The following is an 18,480-nucleotide window of genomic DNA, read 5'->3' on the forward strand; positions in this document are numbered from 1 at the left end:
CGGTTGATTTTGTGCCTTCTCTCATCACGCTAAGTATGATAGTTCACTTGGGGTACAGATTTATTTGCGTGAATCTGAGAGAGAGGCTGTGGGCCGAAGGGAAGGGAGCAGGGCCCTCCTCACTAACGTGCCAGTCTCCGTTCGAGTCAGTCTACTTCTCACCACATGTTGGAGCGTACCTAGCCTCCGCTTACCTAGTGATACAAGAGACATTATCATTTACAGATTGTTAAGGAGTAACGTTTGACATTGTTGAGAGAGAGAGATCAGAGCTACTTGTGTGTTAGAGTGTAGCTTCTGATTGCCTGAGATATCACGGCAACATACTTTTCTCCCCACGCTGCGGACGCTCCCCTGTCAGACCTGAACACAATCAACATTTGACGTTGGAGCGTACCTACCTTTCGCTTGGCCAGAATTTCTTTTTTTTTAATTTTTTTATTGATTTTTAAAGTTTGCTCTGTTTCACTACTACATGGGTGGAGCCGCAGAGGACAGCTAGTATTATATAGAATGGATTTTCATCTTGCTCCTCAGTTTCATCTCTACCATTATGTGATGTCTGATAGTACGTTCTGGCTTTTAATTCCCAGCTAACTTTCTATAATATTATCAGTCATTGTATTCAAATTCTAATTCTACTTGGCCACTCTTAATTCTCTTTTTTTATGCATCACTATAAGTTAATCTGCCAGAGCCCAAGAGCTGCTAAAATATTATTTGAGCACCCCACTGAAAGACTCCCAAATGAATCACTCTAAGAAATTGGCTGTCCTCATTTTATATCCAGGTGATACACCTGGAGTTATATTGTCATGTATTAACAAGGCATCCCATATGCCAATCCAATATTGGAAAACTGCTGCTGCCGGACTTACTACGTATAACATTCATAGGCAGAAACCCATGAAACAGACTCTAGCACTGTAGTTTTTATCTTGTCACTTCTAGCTACTCTTTAACATTTCCTTTCTTTGCTGTCATTTCAGGCACCTGTGGTTTGATACACACTGAGTTGTTAGAACCGTCACTGGCATTGAGATTGCATAAGACTTGAGAATTGGGAATTGCCACTTTGGGGGGCATGTGGGTGGGTTGTGTTTTATCTTTAATATGTCATTCCCTTTATTGAAGTGCCACCTATTCCTAATTACACTAATGAAAATTGGTGGTGTTAGATTCCAATATTTGTCTTCAAAACTTGATACCTTAATGAGTAAAATGTGATGATTGACTGAAACACTAATTAAACTGAAAAAGTGCATGTGCTACAGTGGTTAGATTAGTCACTGTTTTTAATTAAAAAAAAAAAAGTGCTGTCCAGGTCACTATTCCATAGGGTGACAGCCAGCTTCATGCATGCAACAGACAAGATTAGTTTCTGCTTCCTGCTTCCCTGGAGACCCCAAATGGGAAATTTCAGATGAATGAATGGACAAGATAGAATGAAATGAAAGAGTAAAGTAGGAGCAGTCTTCTCACTTCCAACATAATGCCCTGCAGGCTCGCTGTCTCAGCCCTGATAAATGGCCAACAGACATCATTCTTGGATACCAAAACAGGAAGATTAATAAAGAATGCTCAAAAAACAGACTGGAAAAGAAAATAGATAAGTGATCCAGTTGCAAAAATTCCCATGATACCTGCTGTTAGGGTACAAGCAGTGAAGAAAAGCTCATTGTCTTCAAGTAACTGGGCTCAAAAAAGAAAACATCAGTTCTACTTTCTTGTTATATATTAAAGGAAATTCTTGACAACAGTCTGTCTAATTTATGATACCTGCATATTATTCAGCATTTTTAATAAAGTTTGCATTACAAGCCTGGAAAGGCCCAGGCAACAGTGGTTAATGGTGGTGGTGCGCCAGGAGACAGGACTCCACAGTACATCCATCTGCACCCCTGACTGCTTGGAATTTACACATCCTCATTACATCAATTCAGTTTACTGTTGGTGTTCTGCCCTTCATCCGTACCCAGAAATGTGTAGGGTTACCATCCATGGTCGGCTGATGCTTTTTACCAAACATTACTGAGCAACAAAACAATTTTAATGAAAACAGACCACTCAGCCTAACAAAAATTATGATTCTCATTCACCTAATGTCTTCAAAAATGACATCACGGCATTTCTGAAGGTCCTTTAAGTACTGCTGTACACCACACTACTTGGTAACCTATTTCGTATGTTCAGGGTTGTCTGTGTGTTAAAGAACATTCTAATGTTTTTGTGAAATTCATCTCTTTCCATCTCTATCCCTGTTACCTCCTTGATGAGCTTAATTTTAAAATACCAGCATGGATACTAATTCCCTTTATTTTTTCAGTCATGTCACCTGTTAATCGCTTTTCACTTAAACTGAAAAAAAGAGCTTCCTCAATCTCTCCATACCTATCAATCCTGGAATCAACCCAGTCACTCTTTCCTAGTCCTGCTATGTCATTTCTTGTAATATATAGACAAAAACAGCACACTGTACTACATATGAGGTCTCATTAGTGAGTTACATAGAACTTATTCTTTATACATCAGGCTGTATCACCTAACATCATAGTAGACTCCTTCTAATAAGGTGTAATATATCAACTTCTTATGCTACATTCAAATCTAATATTTTGTCTTCCTATATGTAATACTTTTCATTTAATTGCATTAAATTTCACCTGGCACAATTCTACCCAAACCTGTATCCTGACCATGTCACTCTGTAATAATTGAACCGATTTTACATTATTTGTGTGCTTAACAAGCTTTTTATTTACATTTTATGTCTCTCTATTATATAAAAAATCCTGGGATGAGATAAGACTTTGGCGCGATACACATGCAGAGCAGGTTAGAGATAATGAAAGTACTACAATTTGAAAGTCTCAAAAAAATGATAGTTAAGATAGCATTAGCATAAACAAACGGAAATTATTTCTTGGTGAAATAACGGAACAGCGAAATGAGATCAAATATATTGTTAAAACTTAAAAATTTAAACTTTAAGTCGTAGAGTTGTTGATTGTCATGTTGCTATCTGGGAAAAGTAGTGTTTTTTCACAATGAAGAGGCGCATCCGCGAGAATTAAAAGATTTGCTATTTGGTGAAAGTGAAATCCACATACGTGAACGGCAAAGATGCGAAGTGGCTGGCACGTAGCGCAGGCCAGGGGGTTGGCGAGCAAAGGGAGCAGGGGGTGAAGCCCCCTAGTATTTAAAAAAATGCAGCAGCCCTAGCACTGACTTCCAGTTTTAATATTACATAATTCTGAAGAAGTGCCTTGCATCATAATCATTTGCTTTCTGGTTTAAGCCAATATTGCTTCAATCTATATACTGCATCTTAAACTCCTGTCTCTTTTAGTTTAAGCACTAGCCTCTCCTGTGAAACCTTACCAAAAGTCTTCTGAAAATCAGTGTAAGTAATATCATATGCACATCTCAGATCACATGCTGTTGTTCCTTTCTCTTAGAATTTGTTGATATTAGTGAAACACTAAACAATCTATGGAAGATTATTTGTGACAAAATTAAAAGCGATTCAACATGTTCACTACATTGCAATGCAATACGTATCCACGTGGTGCAATTCATTTGGTCATAGTTTTATTGGTTAGTTAAAAACATATCAGCCAAATGATCGACACAATATTAGTGCCCTTTTAAAATGCAATATAAAGACATATTGTATTTTAATTCTTGTCAATTGACTGTGTGTTGTAACTTAATGCAAAGGGAATGTATTGGATTTTGATTGAAGATCATGCATTAATCATGCCAAAACTGAATGTAATCTAATGACCAATCAGAGTCAAAAGGTGTGACAAGGAAAATCAACAGTTCGGGTAAGAGGTGTTCCAATCATGGGTGTGTTCACTCAGCACTAAAACTGGAGAATGGGGAGCTGATAGGGCAGGGGATTTGCTGTTTCAATGAGCATGTGGAAACTGGCAATGTAAACAATGATTTCATTCACTTCGCTGTCAACTAGTTGCTGGAAAGTGCCAGTATAACAGAAGCAGCAACAGGAGAAGACATTCCAACTGCTATAGTGACATCCTTAGAACATATTCAAGAGCTAATGTGTCAAAGAGCTGAGCATGAGATTATGTAGATCATCAACCAGGGTGTTCATATACCAACATTCCCCTAAATATGGTTAGTAAATACCTGCAGACGGGGAAGACAGTACCGACTATTGATTAACTTCTTGACGTATTGGTCTGGATTATCAGAAGAAGAATGGAACAATATAAGATTAGGCATGCATGACACATTAAAAGACAACTTAATGTAAGAGAAAACCCTTTACAGTGAGACCTAAAACTTACTTCTCACAATTTCAGTTGATTACTTCTCATTGGTGAAACTTATGGTTTTAGAAGTGGTAGCCTCTCTTCCCAAATGTTGCTCTACCTTTTGACACTGAATGGTCATTTGATTACATTAATTTTTGATATGACTGATACACGGTATTGAATCAAAATGTTATACACTCAGCACCAACACTAAGCGAAATGCAATACATTTGCTTTGCTTTTACTTTTAACATGTGATCTATGGACAAGAATTAAAATGCGATACACTTTCGTATTGCATTGTAAACGGACCTGAAAATTACGCGCCGTAGGGAAACAAAATCAATCATTTTGTTGACATATTTTTAATTATGACATGATAAAGCTGTGCCAAAATGAAATGCAACATTTGCATACACATTGCATTGCAATGTGGTTAACACATTGACTTGCATTTCATTTTGTCATAAATAATCTTCCATACTAAACCTGTGTTCTTGACATGTGTTGGTCAATCTATTCCTTAATAATCACATCCATTAATTTTCCATGTGAGGCATCTTTTGCTTACAGGCCTATAGTTACTAGGTTCAACATGATGACATTTTTTTATATAATATGACAACATTTGTTATCTTCTAATTGTTAGGAATTTCCCCTATGCACAGTAATTTTTGAGAAATATCTGTCATGGCTTCACTTATGTACTCATTAATCTTAGGAATAAATATTGCCTGGTCCTAGCAGTTTCTTTTTGTATATTCCAAATAGCATTTCTTTCTCTCTCAACAAATTCCAAATCACCAAGGATCTCCTTAGTAGTTCCTTGTAATTATTAATAGGTTATTGACTTCTTCAAATGTGAAATCCTAAGAAAATTTTTAAATTATAGCATTTATAATCTCACTTCCTATGTATTTTAGTACTCCCCATCTGTTCCTAATACAGTTCACCTCCTTCTTGGTTGTTCTTTTACTATTAAAATGCAGAGGGAGCTACTTTGGCTCACGTTTTGCACTGTGCAGTGGTTATCTCCAAATATTCCTTTAGCTTTCCCAATGTCCTTTTTAACTGTTGCTCTCATAACCTACACAGTCACTGATGCAGGTATTTTCTTGTGCACTTTATACTGGCATAGACTTTGGATCTCCACAATTCTCTATGGACATCGTAAGTTAAGAAAATGCTTGCAAGGATAACAGAACTGTAAATTATATAAAACAATATTTGCAAATCCACCTAATTTCAACTAAATCCAATCAAGAATTTAGCAGAATCGGCCACAAGGCAGAAACTAACCCTGGATGCCAGTCGATCACACATAACCCAATCACACACAAACACTTAGATGGCTCATTTAGTACCAAAAATTAACCAAACATACTCACCGTTTGAGATGTGAGAGAAACAGCCACAGAGACACAGGGAAAACATGTAAACTGCACACTGACACCCACTGGGCAAAGGATTCAAACACAGAATGAATTCACAAAGCAGTGGCACTTACCATTGCAAGACAAATAATTGTGCTGTATAATTCTCATTAATTTACAATGAAAAGATGACACTTTGTTCATTTAAAGATGACCCTCTGTTTGTTTATATTCGTGACATACTGTATGCCAACATCATAAAGGATGTTGGTATACTGGCAGCAGACAGATGTGGCTGAAGGAGTTATCAGTCCACAAATACCAATATATTAAATGGTGCTATCCCTCCACCTGCAATGTTGTACTAGTCTCCCTTTTCACAGATCAAACAATCATGGGGCAAAAAAGCTGTAAAAAGTCAACTGTTGTGTTTTCCTTTCAGCTGACAGATCCTCTGTTCTACCATGGCACTGGACGAACATGCCATTAAAGCACAGATAAATATCAAAGGCTATAAAGGCTACTGCAATATCCATTCATCCACTTATCATTTGCTGTACTTGCTCATTGTAACCAGGCAAAGGCGGACCTCTGTGTTATCCCAGCCACCCCATCTTTTCAACACTGCTTCTCTGATCAGCTCGGCTCATTATCACTAACACCTGCCAAGTCATTACGCAACCTTGGGGTGATGATCTATGACCAGCTATCTTTCACTGACTTATCTCAGTCTTGCAGATTTGCTCTTTATAACATCTTGCAAGATCAAGGCATATTTGACAAGAGTAGACAAGAGTATACAGCACAACTGCTGGAAAAGGCTTTGGTCTTGTCAAGTTTAGATTACTGGCAGGAGTACCTGCTTGTGCTAGCAAGCTGCTGCATATTATTTAAAATGCAGTGGCATATCTTGTGGTCAACTGACCTTGATGGGCACATGTCACTCCTCTTTTCAGGTTGCTGCATTGGTCCCTGTAGCAGTACATACTAAGTTCAAATCCTTGATGTTTGCCTACAGAGTAATCAATGGCTCAGCACATATACATATGGAGACACTTGTGAGGTCCTATGCTTCTCGTCCGCTCAGGTCTGCTAGTGAACAGCATCTGGAAGATCAGAGCATATCTGATGGAGAATGCAGCACAACTTCTGGTTCAGGCTTTGGTCACATATGGACTAATGCAGCTCCTTACTTGTAGCGGTACCTGTATGTACTGTCAAGTCATTACAGATGATACAAAATGCAGCAAAAAATCTTGTTCAACCAGCCAAGATGAATGCATATTAATCCTCTTTCAGGTCACAATTCTGGCTTAGTGTAGCAGCAGGAATTTACTTCAAATTTACTTCAAATCCTTGATGCTTACCTATTAAATAGTCAGTGGATCAGCACCCTTGTGTGTGGACGTACTCATAGGGTTCTATGCACATTCTTGCCCACTCATACCTGCTAGTAATTGGCAACTTGTGTTATCACCTCTGTGTGACACCAAACCTCAATTCAAACTCTTTTCATGTGTTTAAGAAAGACTCATGTGTTTGTAGACTCTTGTTCTCTGAATATGTCTTAATTAATAATAACTTTGATAGGTTTTTGCAGATAAGAAAATTTCACTAATTTTGTGTTCTGTTTGGCTTAAAGCTTTTCACTTGAAATGATCACTTTACTAAACTTGTCCTGTTACACTTGTTCCTAAACAGTCCCTCAGACTGATGTTTCTTTGGTTATGCTGACCTCTTTTGTAAGTCATTTTGGATAACTGAATTAACTGTAAATTATTCCGAGTTAGCACTGGGTTAAGGAAGTTGTAGGGTATACTCTCTCACTCACATTAATTTTGGGTTAGTTGAATTTGCTCCCTATAATTACATTTGTTATCTCTATGCTCGTTTTTTCTGCCACAACCTAAGTTCTGGAAATTTGTTAAGTCTTTGGTGACTTCATTCCTTTGGAATCACAAGGGATCATCTGTTAAACACTCCACTTTGATCCACGACAGGTCAGATGGATGTGTCTCTCTCCTAGATTTCGAGCTATGCTACCTTGCCTTTACTCTAAGGCTAGTCTGGAGCTGGTTGCCCATAAAAACAAAATATATTTCCCCCATTGCTCAATTTAATTTCTGTTTCTTTCTAATAAAATAAAGTTCCTTTCTCCAATTGTTGGCCCCATTTTGTCTTATGCCATTCAGACATGGAGAAGTGTTGAAAAATTGATGGGTTCTCTACCAAGATTACACCTCCACACTCTTATATTTCATAATTTTGCCCTAAATATTAGAGGTTGTCCAATTTACTCCTCCCCTTGGCATCAGTCTGGTTTATCTGTGCTGGGAGATACTGTATGTTTAATGAGTCAGGGCTGGAAAGTTCCTTTCTGTTTGAACTACGTATGCTATCCTTTCAACTTCCTACTTTTTCTATTTGCAGCTTAGGTTGTGCTCAGGGCATGTGGTGTTCCCCTCTCTTCCCCTCTTCCAATTCATCCCTTGTACTTATTTGCTTCATCCATTTCGCATAAGTCCAAACCGGTATCTGGTCTCCACTCCATTCTACAAAAAGCTTCCCTCAAAACTCTACCAATAATGTCTAATTGGCTGACAGACCTTTCCATAACCTCTGTGTTTTGTTGGCAAACCCTCTTTCTAAATATCAAAAATTTCCCTAAAAACCCTAACCACCAGCACCCACAATTTACATGTGTTCATAGACTGAACCTGAATCCCCAGAGGCATTATCTGATTGGATTAGAATTACAGTGATCCCTCGCTATATCGCGCTTCGCCTTTCGCGGCTTCACTCTATCGCGGATTTTATATGTAAGCATATTTAAATATATATCGCAGATTTTTTGCTGGTTCGCGGATTTCTGAGGACAATGGGTCTTTTAATTTCTGGTACATGCTTCCTCAGTTGGTTTGCCCAGTTGATTTCATACAAGGGACGCTATTGGCAGATGGCTGAGAAGCTACCCAACTTACTTTTGTTTCTCTCTCTCTTGCGCTGACTATCTGTGATCCTGACGTAGGGGGATTGAGCAGGGGGGCTGTTCGCACACCTAGACGATACGGACGCTCATCTAAAAATGCTGAAAGATTATCTTCACGTTGCTACCTTCTGTGTGCAGCTTTTAAGTATGCTGCACGGTGCTTCGCATACTTAAAAGCTCAAAGGGCACGTATTCATTTTTGACTTTGTTTTTCTCTGTCTCTCTCTCTCTCTTCCTGCTCCTGACGGAGGGGGTGTGAGCTGCCGCCTTCAACAGCTTTGTACCGGCGGTGCTTCGCATACTTAAAAGCCAAACAGCCCTATTGATTTGTTTGCTTTCCTCTCTGTTTCCTTTGAAGAGGAAGATATGTTTGCATTCTTTTAATTGTGAGACAGAACTGTTATCTCTATCTTGTCATGGAGCACAGTTTAAACTTTTGAAAAAGAGACAAATGTTTGTTTGCAGTGTTTGAATAACGTTCCTGTCTCTCTACAACCTCCTGTGTTTCTGCGCAAATCTGTGACCCAAGCATGACAATATAAAAATAACCATATAAACATATGGTTTCTACTTTGCGGATTTTCTTATTTCGCGGGTGGCTCTGGAACGCAACCCCCGCGATGAAGGAGGGATTACTGTACTTCCCCAATGTCATCTTTGTATTCTTAAAGTTCCTGGTACTTTTCTCCACATGTTCTGGGAATGTCCTCTGGCAGCGGCTCTCTGGCACTATGTGGCTAAATCCCTCTCTACGATGCTTTCTTTCCCCATTCCATTGTGCCCTCAAGTTCTTCTCCTGCTAGACCTTTCTGCTCTTTCCTCACTTTCCTTTTCTTGGTCCCACCAGAGGCTTTTAATAACTGTAACCATTGCAGCTGAATTGTTTTTAGAATCTCACTGGAAATCTCCTGCCCTTGTCTCTCCTGCAATCTGGAAGTCTTCATTCTATAATCTTTTCTTTCTTGAAATTTGAGGGTTGCTCCATGAGGCAGTTTCTCCTATCCACAGTTCCTTGTTTCATTTTTTTTCTACCTTTCTTTACCTTGAATTCCTGTGTGTTGTATGTGTGTGCAAGATTATCGACCCTTTTTATTTTTCTCTCTCTTGTTGCATTTCTATATAATTAGCCATCTCTGCTGGGTGGGAGTTTTTGTTTTTAAAAAATCTTTTAACCCAAAAATCATTTATTATTGTTGGTTTCCTTATACTGTATTCCTCTTTCATTGTATCAATAAAAATTTGACAATAAAAATTGGGATGGGTTTGAACCACATGTAGACAGAGCCCAGATCAGGATTTAAATGTAGTCTCCTGCAGCTGCTGTACCGCCAAGCAACCTACTCTGTAATTTGCAAAGTTTTAATTAACACAAAAAACATATGCAAACAGTAGTGTTCCCTCTAAAATTCAAATAGCAGTACTAATAAGCTTTGCAGACAGTGAACCATTCACACTTCTGTATCTTAGCCTTCACTGTAAATATGAATACATCTAATAAGATAATAATAAGTTCCACAAGATGACTGAGAACAGGCATGTTGTTCCTTTGCTCTCCAAAAGCTGTCTTAGAGGTTGAATTTATATTTCTCTAGAATGCCCAAGAGAGGGCTTCCATGCAAGTAAAAATAATACCAGTGATGCAGTTTTCAGGTCCCCCTCTCATCCTCCGCTTCTTGAAGTAATATATAAATAGACAGGAAGAGATTGCAGGTTTTTGTAATTTAACTGAATTGTGCTGCTAATAGCCAGTTGGCCTTGATAAAAAGTCTGAAAGCTGCTCCTTTCTTATCCAATGCAGTTCTTATAAACTAACTAGAAAAAAATCCTATAAAAGCCAAACATTTCCATGATACTAGGACAACTAGAAAACTATAATTACTCCAGATCACCCAAATGTTAATAGTGATGTCATTCTTCGAATGAGTTACATGGAACTCTGAGAGTAATGAAAAAGAGGGATGGCTCACCTGGTTCTTAAATTCCCTTGCTGGGGCTGCCCATCGTAAACAGAGAGAATGTCAAAATCTTCTTCTAATGCAAACGACTGAAACACAAGTTGGATGCGATTGTGATCTTGTGTCAGAATAGTCCATGTGCAGTTGGCATAGTTTGGGTAGCCGTATGGAAATCCTGGGCTGTCTATCGTCCCATTGGGACCATGTAAGGTTTGATTGCAGTTCTGAACTGTAAATATAAAGAAAAAAGAAATAACGTTTTAGATTTGAACCATCATTCTTTGCCTCAAAGATATCTATCAAATTCATGAATCTTTTTTTTTCCCCCAACAGGCCAAATGATATAGTGATCCTGTTCTCACACAGTCTCTGGATTGCCTTCCCTTAGGGCCTTATACATTTTTCAAACACCTGGAGGAACACTTTAAAGTAGAGAAGGCATCAGTCAACTTCATAGCAGTCTTACAAAACAGAACTTTAAAGGATGTGTCATGGATATAAGTACAGTACTGGTCTAGAGTGGCATAGTGGCATACTGGGACTGTTCTGACTGCAGGTTTACCAGGAGGTGTAGGACAATCTGTAAGTCATCTGAACTTTAACCTTTGTTTGTGCCAAAATACATTTCCCTCCTTCAGGGTTTATTTTTTTAAACAATGTTGCATCCTGGATTTTTTGTTTTTCTGGGTGCAAACTGCTAGATGGCTCTTCTGATCAAATATTAGACATCTCTCTTTTACTAGTCATTTAAATGGTTACATGTTGGTAGAATGGTGGCACAGTGGTTAGTGCTGCTACCTCACAGATCCTCCACTAACAGCTGTTGTCTATGTGGAATCTGCACATTTTCCCCATATCTGTGTCAGGTGCTCTGGTTCTCCTCCCGTATGTCTAAAGATGTGAGTGTTAAGATAATTAGAGATTCAAAAAAGGTCCTATGTGAGTGAGTGTATGCGTGAATGGGCCCTATGATGGACTGGATTTTTGTCAAGAGCTTGTTCTTGCCTTACGCTCGATATTGCCCAGATAGGCCGCAACCTTCACAACCCTCAAATGGTTCAGTTTGAGTCACCATGTTTATAGGGTTCTAGCATTGTGACTGCTTTGTCCAGTAAGTACCTTTTATAGTACTATAGTCTGCAGCCAGCCATGGACTAATGATGAGAGTGGTAGACGTACCTACCTTCATTAGTAACTGTGTAACAATGCATGGTTACAAAACAAGAAAAGAAAGTTAAAAAACTTTAGTTTGGAACAAAAAGGTCAATGTTCACAAAAAGTCAGTTCCCTTTCCATTCAGGCGGTGATTAAATAAGGAAACATTTCTGTGCCCTTCCTTTTTTGTGATTTATTTGTACCCTTCCCATTCCAGGCTGTGCCACTTAACATTCACTTTTTTTTTTTTTTATAATGGAAGCAGTGGCAGTTCAACACTAAGGGCCAGTGGAGTACAGCCCCACCCGGCGTCAAGCAAAATAACTAATAAGCTTGCCTCAATAATTTAACAACCTTCAATGTTGTCTACTTAAACATTTTTTTCCAATTTCCATATTATGCTCAATGTAATTTTTATCTAGAAAAATATTGTTTTTACAGAATTGTTCTGCTAGATATGAGCGACTACTGACCAGAAGAAAAGACGTTAGCCAAAAAACAAAGCAGGAATTATAACCAGGATGTAAAAAAAAAACTGTAGTGAAAGTCAAAATGTAATCCAAACATGAAAGTTGAGAAACACTACCTAAACAGCTTTTAACAGAGTTTTGACACAAAGTTATTGACAGTGCTGACCTTTTATCCCATCACACCACAGATGTCACATCCTGCGCGTATCTGGTACACTACCTTATATAACTACAACAAAATGCTTCAAAATGAACCCATTAGAAACTAAGATGGCATCAGAAATTACTCATAATTATTTTAACATTATTAAATATTCATCTACAACAAAAGATATTACGGTGTTTGTATTCTCTATGTTTCATACCCAAACCAAAGAAATAACATTAACAAAAACACAGAGTAGCTCAGAAAAAATTAACGTAAAACAAGTTTATAACAATTATGTGAAAATGTGTTGATGGCAACTCCTGTGAGCCTGAATCTGACTTATGGGGCTTGCTCAATCTTCTAGGTTGGGACTTGAAGGTTTCTTGCACTTATTCTCTGCTTTTATTTTATTAATTTCATGTTTACACTTGTAGTTCAAGTTTTTCCAAGTCAAGGCTATGCAGCAGCATGAGCCAGCAAGGAGATAAGAAAAGTCCTGTATCATTTGCTCCCTTAAAGTTAACCACAGTAATTTGAAGACTAAAATAAAGAAGATCAATATCAGAAATGCATCTCTTTCAAGACATTACACTGATCAGAACAGAATTGAGCAGCATCTTAATCTTCATCCATCGCCAAGGAGGTCCACTTGACTCCACTGGTTTTGAAGAAGCCATCAGGAATGTTCCATGTGTGCTTTTTCCACTTAAAGGAAAAGAAGCCACCAATATGATGCTGCTGTGTCTAAGAAACTCGGAGTCGTGCTGTAGAGCAGGTATGTAGAAAATTGTTTTTTTTTTCTACTGTTTGCTGTCCTTACACTGTCCAACCAACAGCTGGACATATGATCATAAGTACTGCTACCAGACAACTCTAGAGACTTGTGTTCAAGTTGAGCAGAGTGTGTAATCGGTGTGTTATTGTGGCTTGTCCTTTTTCATCATAAAACCATTCAATTCTAAAATTGTTGTGCTGCTGTTTCAATTTAGGAAATCCAAGGCTAATATATTTTCCTGTCAGAAGGTGGTCGCGGGCCTCTTAGTTTATTTAATGTTTAAATCTGTATTGCTGTGTTTTGTCAAATGATTATGATGTCAGGGAGCATCACAATGATCTGATGTCAATTCAGACAGACCAGGCATCAGTATCCCATTGTCTGATTGATTGTTTTGTGACGCAAATGGAAACAAATATTCTGAGATAGGTGAGTTTGTGTTTATGTTAGGGAAGCTGGCACCCATAAAGAAAAATTCTGGAATGGCCTCACCAGAAACAAAATTACTACTAAATGGAGGAGTGATGGAAAATGATTCAGAGATGTTCAGTAACTGCAGACACCATTGATGTGTTTTGCCATATAACTGTTAATTAAAGGCAATAAATACAAAAATTGGTTAAGTGCAACATAAAGTCCTTCCTATTAGTTGGACCACTTATAATATAAAATTTACCGTAAAACTAAAAAACAAAATGAATTTCAGAGATTAGTTAAATAATTTCAGTCACACTAGATTTTATTTAGGCCACAGCTACTGTTCATATTAATGTCTGATCTGTCAATGTGGAAATACCCCCCATATCCACCAAGTCCTAAAGGAAGCAAACATGTTATGTGAACAATCAGGACTCACATATCTGTTTGCATAATATATAACAATTAACCATAAATCAGCAAACAAAACATTCAGAAGGCATAAGTCCCTTTGATATAAAATGCTACATAATGTTCCTTTTTTGATAAATTAAATGACATCACAATGGAATAGTAAGCACATCAAATGTGAAAACCATCATTCCAAATATAAAGAAATAGTGAGCTACTCAAATAAGAGTTGATGCATAGTCAACCCTGAATGGTACACAATTTGAAATATTTAATTAATCTAAAATCAAAGACCCAGAAAAAAATTCCCTGAGACAAGAGGACTCAACACAGGGAATGATTTATCTGAGAACTCAACTGAGTCCAAATTCCCAGAGCTGCAAGAGAGAAATGCTAATCACGACACAACTCAATTACTAGCAAATAAAAAAATATACCAAAATGATGAAAATGTGCTATTTCAGATCTGAAATATGGCATCTTAATACATAACAGACATCTTCAGTTTCTTCACACTTCATGTAGACACATTCATTAAGTTACTTGACTTCTTTAAATGTGAGAGTAGAAGTATGCCTCGTAATGCACTGGTGTCCCATTCAGGGTCAGTTCCTTAAGGCACCCAGTGCTGCTGACTAAGCCTTTGGTTTCTCACTATCCATAATTGGATGATGAAAATCATACAGAGAGTTGGATTAAGGAATAAACTGCATGGCCTGTCCATGCAGTCTTGATGTAGGGTATGTTTCTATATTTTGTAATTATTACAGGCTATTGCATTATACTGAATATATGCTCTGATGATTTAATGCATGCATCAGATATCTGCACTCCAGCATTAGGAGAGATGTTAATGCTGAAATATGAATCATTAAGAATCATTTATTATGTGTAGTTACTGTTTTTAGAAAACTAGATTGATTCTGTTTTTTATCATGTTGTTTTCATCAGTTGGTTGGCATGATAGCATGGTGATCAGCCCTGCTCCTCACAGCTCTTTGCTTGGTCGCTGTTTATACAGATTTGGAACATATTTCTCATATCCATGTGGGTCTTCTCTCAGTTTCTTCCCACATTTGCTTTTATGGCTGATTGATGGCTCTACATTTGTGTGTATGCACTGTGCAATGGACTTTCCATCCTGTCCAGTGTTGTCTACTCAGTTTTAGCAATGCTGACAGGACAGACGTTTTTCCACATAGTAAGACTGCAATTGGGAAAGGCAGGGTTTGAAATTAAATGACATTTCTCAGTTTCCGTGTGCTAATTTATAATATGATAATTTTGACTTCAGAGGGAAAATTTAATGAAACAAAAGAAAACAATGTTCAGATCTGTATTCAGTAAAAAGGACATAATTTAATATTATAGCATATTACCAGTGTAACAGTGTCACATAATCAGGCAGAGTTTGCTTAGTGCTTACTTATTTAACTTATGTCGTCTTGATCAGTATAACTGTACAGTTCTCCCTCATTTCATAATTCTAGATTATGTTTCTAAGTAGGTGTTTCCCCACAATATAGCCATAAGAGCTATATGGAATTTCATCTTCATACTGGAAGTGTGACATCATTAGTCAATTTAAACAGAAGAGAAAGAGAAGAAAGGGATTCCTAAAAACAGCACATGTACACAAGAAGCTAGGTAAAACAAATGAAAATGAAGATCGCTGAAGAATGAGTTATTGCCTTATTCGTTGGGTTAGAGTTACCATATTAACTAAAAGAAAGCCACCTGACGTTTGTGTACCTTCAGAAGAAGTAGACACCATTAGGTAAAAAAAGAGTTTGCTTCCAAAAAATGGAATTGGAATTGAGCTGTGGAAATCTCTCTTTTACTGGACACAACTCTTCTCTTACATCCCAGGTACCTGAGTGTTTGACTAACTTCAAACTATAAATTAACCAGGTATGAATGAGTGCCCGTTTTTCAGGTAGGGTGCCATGGGTGTTATGAATGTTTCGATCATCCCACGGTGTACTCTGGCACTCTGTGACTCCATGCAGTAATAATCAGGGTAATCAAGCAAAAGTTATGACTTGATAATTAAGTGAAGAGCGCTTCAGTATTTCATTATGTATACCAGCTGTGGATTATAGTGGAGAATGCATTTCAGTTAAAGAAGCGTGGCAATTTAGCCAGTATTAACAACAGAGGCAAGCGCATTAGAAGTAGAAGAACTTACATGACCATCTGTCTTCAGTCTTGGTCATTTCATCCCTCGATCTGCTTCATGCTATGTTTTCTGGATATTGAATCATTTTGCTAGAGTTCTACTACTGGCAGCTTCACATTCAGTTCACATAGATGAGGTCTTAGATACGCATACACCTCATTGTTTTGGGTAACAAGGTAGCATTTTACTGTATCAGCAATTTAAGCTTGGACACAATAGTGGAATTTCCTCCTAACTATTAGAAAGTATACTGTACAACAAACCAGCACCCTTTTTTACCAAAGCCTCCAAGAAGAATCCTTATCACCCATGTCAGAATTTTCAAATGTGTGTTGCCCAATGTATGACTACATGTCCACTACTAAAGAATACAATTTGATGGGGACACGTGACCCTGGCTAAGGGTCTCATCATCATGCGTCTGTGGTCTACTAGAACAAACACTACTGTAGCTCAGTCTACAATCTCACAAAAGAAAGAAAAAAATCAATCAACATACTGTATCTGCACCTGTGCATTCCCACAGCGACCTTTGAGGATCACTTGCTTAACTTTGGACTTTTGAGACGGAAAACCTTTATGCTCTCTATGTATGGTCTTGCTGCTCTTGGAATTAAATATTTTCATTTGTGAGTCAATTTGGCCTATGGGTCATATGTAGTGTACCCCTGAAATATACTCATCTATTTATGTATTAATGTTCACACAGAATTTTTTTAGAAGCACAGTGGTACCGCTTTAGACTAATTTGTTCAAATCCAAGCCTAGCCAGTTTAGATTTGGAATTTGCAAATTGTAGTGTTGTTTCTGTAATAATTTATTCAGATACTCCAGTTTCTTCTATCTGTAAAAGACTAGCTGGTTGGACTAATTGACATGTATAAAAATGTAAATGTATACGGCTGATTGGGTGACTGGTGTCATGTCTAAGATGGGTTTGTATTGTTTCCACATCCATGATCCAGTATTAAACTTAGTTTGTTTAGAACAGGAATGATTTTTATGTGTATATATTTCATTTTTCATACTATTCTTATATGTAATACTGCATAGTGTTCTAGGTTTGTCAGTGGAAGGAAAAACATTGCTTGAATGAATAAATGAAGACCCTGTTTTGCTTTGTTGAGATTCACATGGAGCCAGATCCTTTTACAGGAACATGGCAAAGAAAGTAAGGACCCATAGACTAGACACAAGTCTGGAAACAGACAGGCTTATTGGCACAGACATAAAATACAACATCAAATCAATTTGGAGTTTCCAGCCACCCTCATGGCTTCACTTTGATGTGTAGAAAGAAATAAAACTACCTGAAGAAAAACTCCATAAAGACATGAAAGTCTGACACAGAAGCAATGAAGTATTCAAAACCAAACTGGGGACAACTGCTGTCAGATGAAAAAACTAACTGCAGTGCCTGCTTAATTTATATTTTAAGCCTTAGTTTATGAGCTGGTATTAATTCATAATTGATAACTAGTGCTACAAATTTTCACTTATACGGTCTTGATCACATCATTATTTAATTTATTTTGAGACTATCTTCTTTTTCAATTAAATTCAGGAAAAGCCGTTAATTAGAAAGATGGAGGTCTGGGCATCTTCATCAAGCCTTGCCTGTTTGGCATGTTTTCATCTCATTAAAATTATCATCACTAAAAAGATGTGACACTCAAACTAAGTCTTCATTTCACTTTTAGGCAGCCCAGAGAGGTAGAAACTGAAGACTCTGAGAATAATGCTTAAGTGAAAGCAGCTTATCCTATTTATAACTGAAAAAAAAAAAATGTCTCAAACAAATTTATTACTACATGACATGAATGATAAAAGCCGAAAAAGAACACTACTGATAACTCAGGTGTTATCATATAATTTCTTTAATACTCATCAACTAAATTGGATGCCTCTGTTTCTTATTATCATACATTTCACAATATTCTCATTAAAGAAACTCCAAAGGCTTTTAAAGGAAAAGATCTGCATTTTAAAAAGCCTTACTCCAGGTTGTGACAATTTTTACACAGCAAATTGTGCCCTAGTGGTAATCAAACTTCATCAGACATCACCTCGTAACATTCACATTACAGACATTTTGCAATCAGAATCTGAAAGGGACTAATTCATATTCTGTGCCTTTAACAGTGAGAATTAATACATTGATATAATGCTCAGTGAAAGCTTTGAAGTTACAATTTACCATCCTGTCACAGGCTACTTCACATTATAAAGGTTTCTTATTGGTTACTGACAAGCAGCTCAAAACTGTGACATCTCTAAAGCCTGCAATAACTTCCAAGTTGTCTCACGTACCGACTGTCTAAAGTC

General features: G+C 37.5%; 1 protein-coding gene across 1 annotated transcript in view; it reads right to left on the bottom strand.

The window, feature by feature from the left end:
- csmd2 (CUB and Sushi multiple domains 2) overlaps positions 1-18,480 on the bottom strand; it is a 991,046-nt gene that overhangs the window by 838,049 nt on the left and 134,517 nt on the right. The window contains exon 2 of the mRNA XM_051919055.1: positions 10,613-10,829. Within this exon, the coding sequence (XP_051775015.1) occupies positions 10,613-10,829 (217 nt within the window). The remainder of the gene's footprint in view (positions 1-10,612; positions 10,830-18,480) is intronic.

The sequence above is a fragment of the Erpetoichthys calabaricus genome, chromosome 14 (genome assembly GCF_900747795.2).
Source record: "Erpetoichthys calabaricus chromosome 14, fErpCal1.3, whole genome shotgun sequence".
Classification (NCBI taxonomy): domain Eukaryota; kingdom Metazoa; phylum Chordata; class Cladistia; order Polypteriformes; family Polypteridae; genus Erpetoichthys; species Erpetoichthys calabaricus.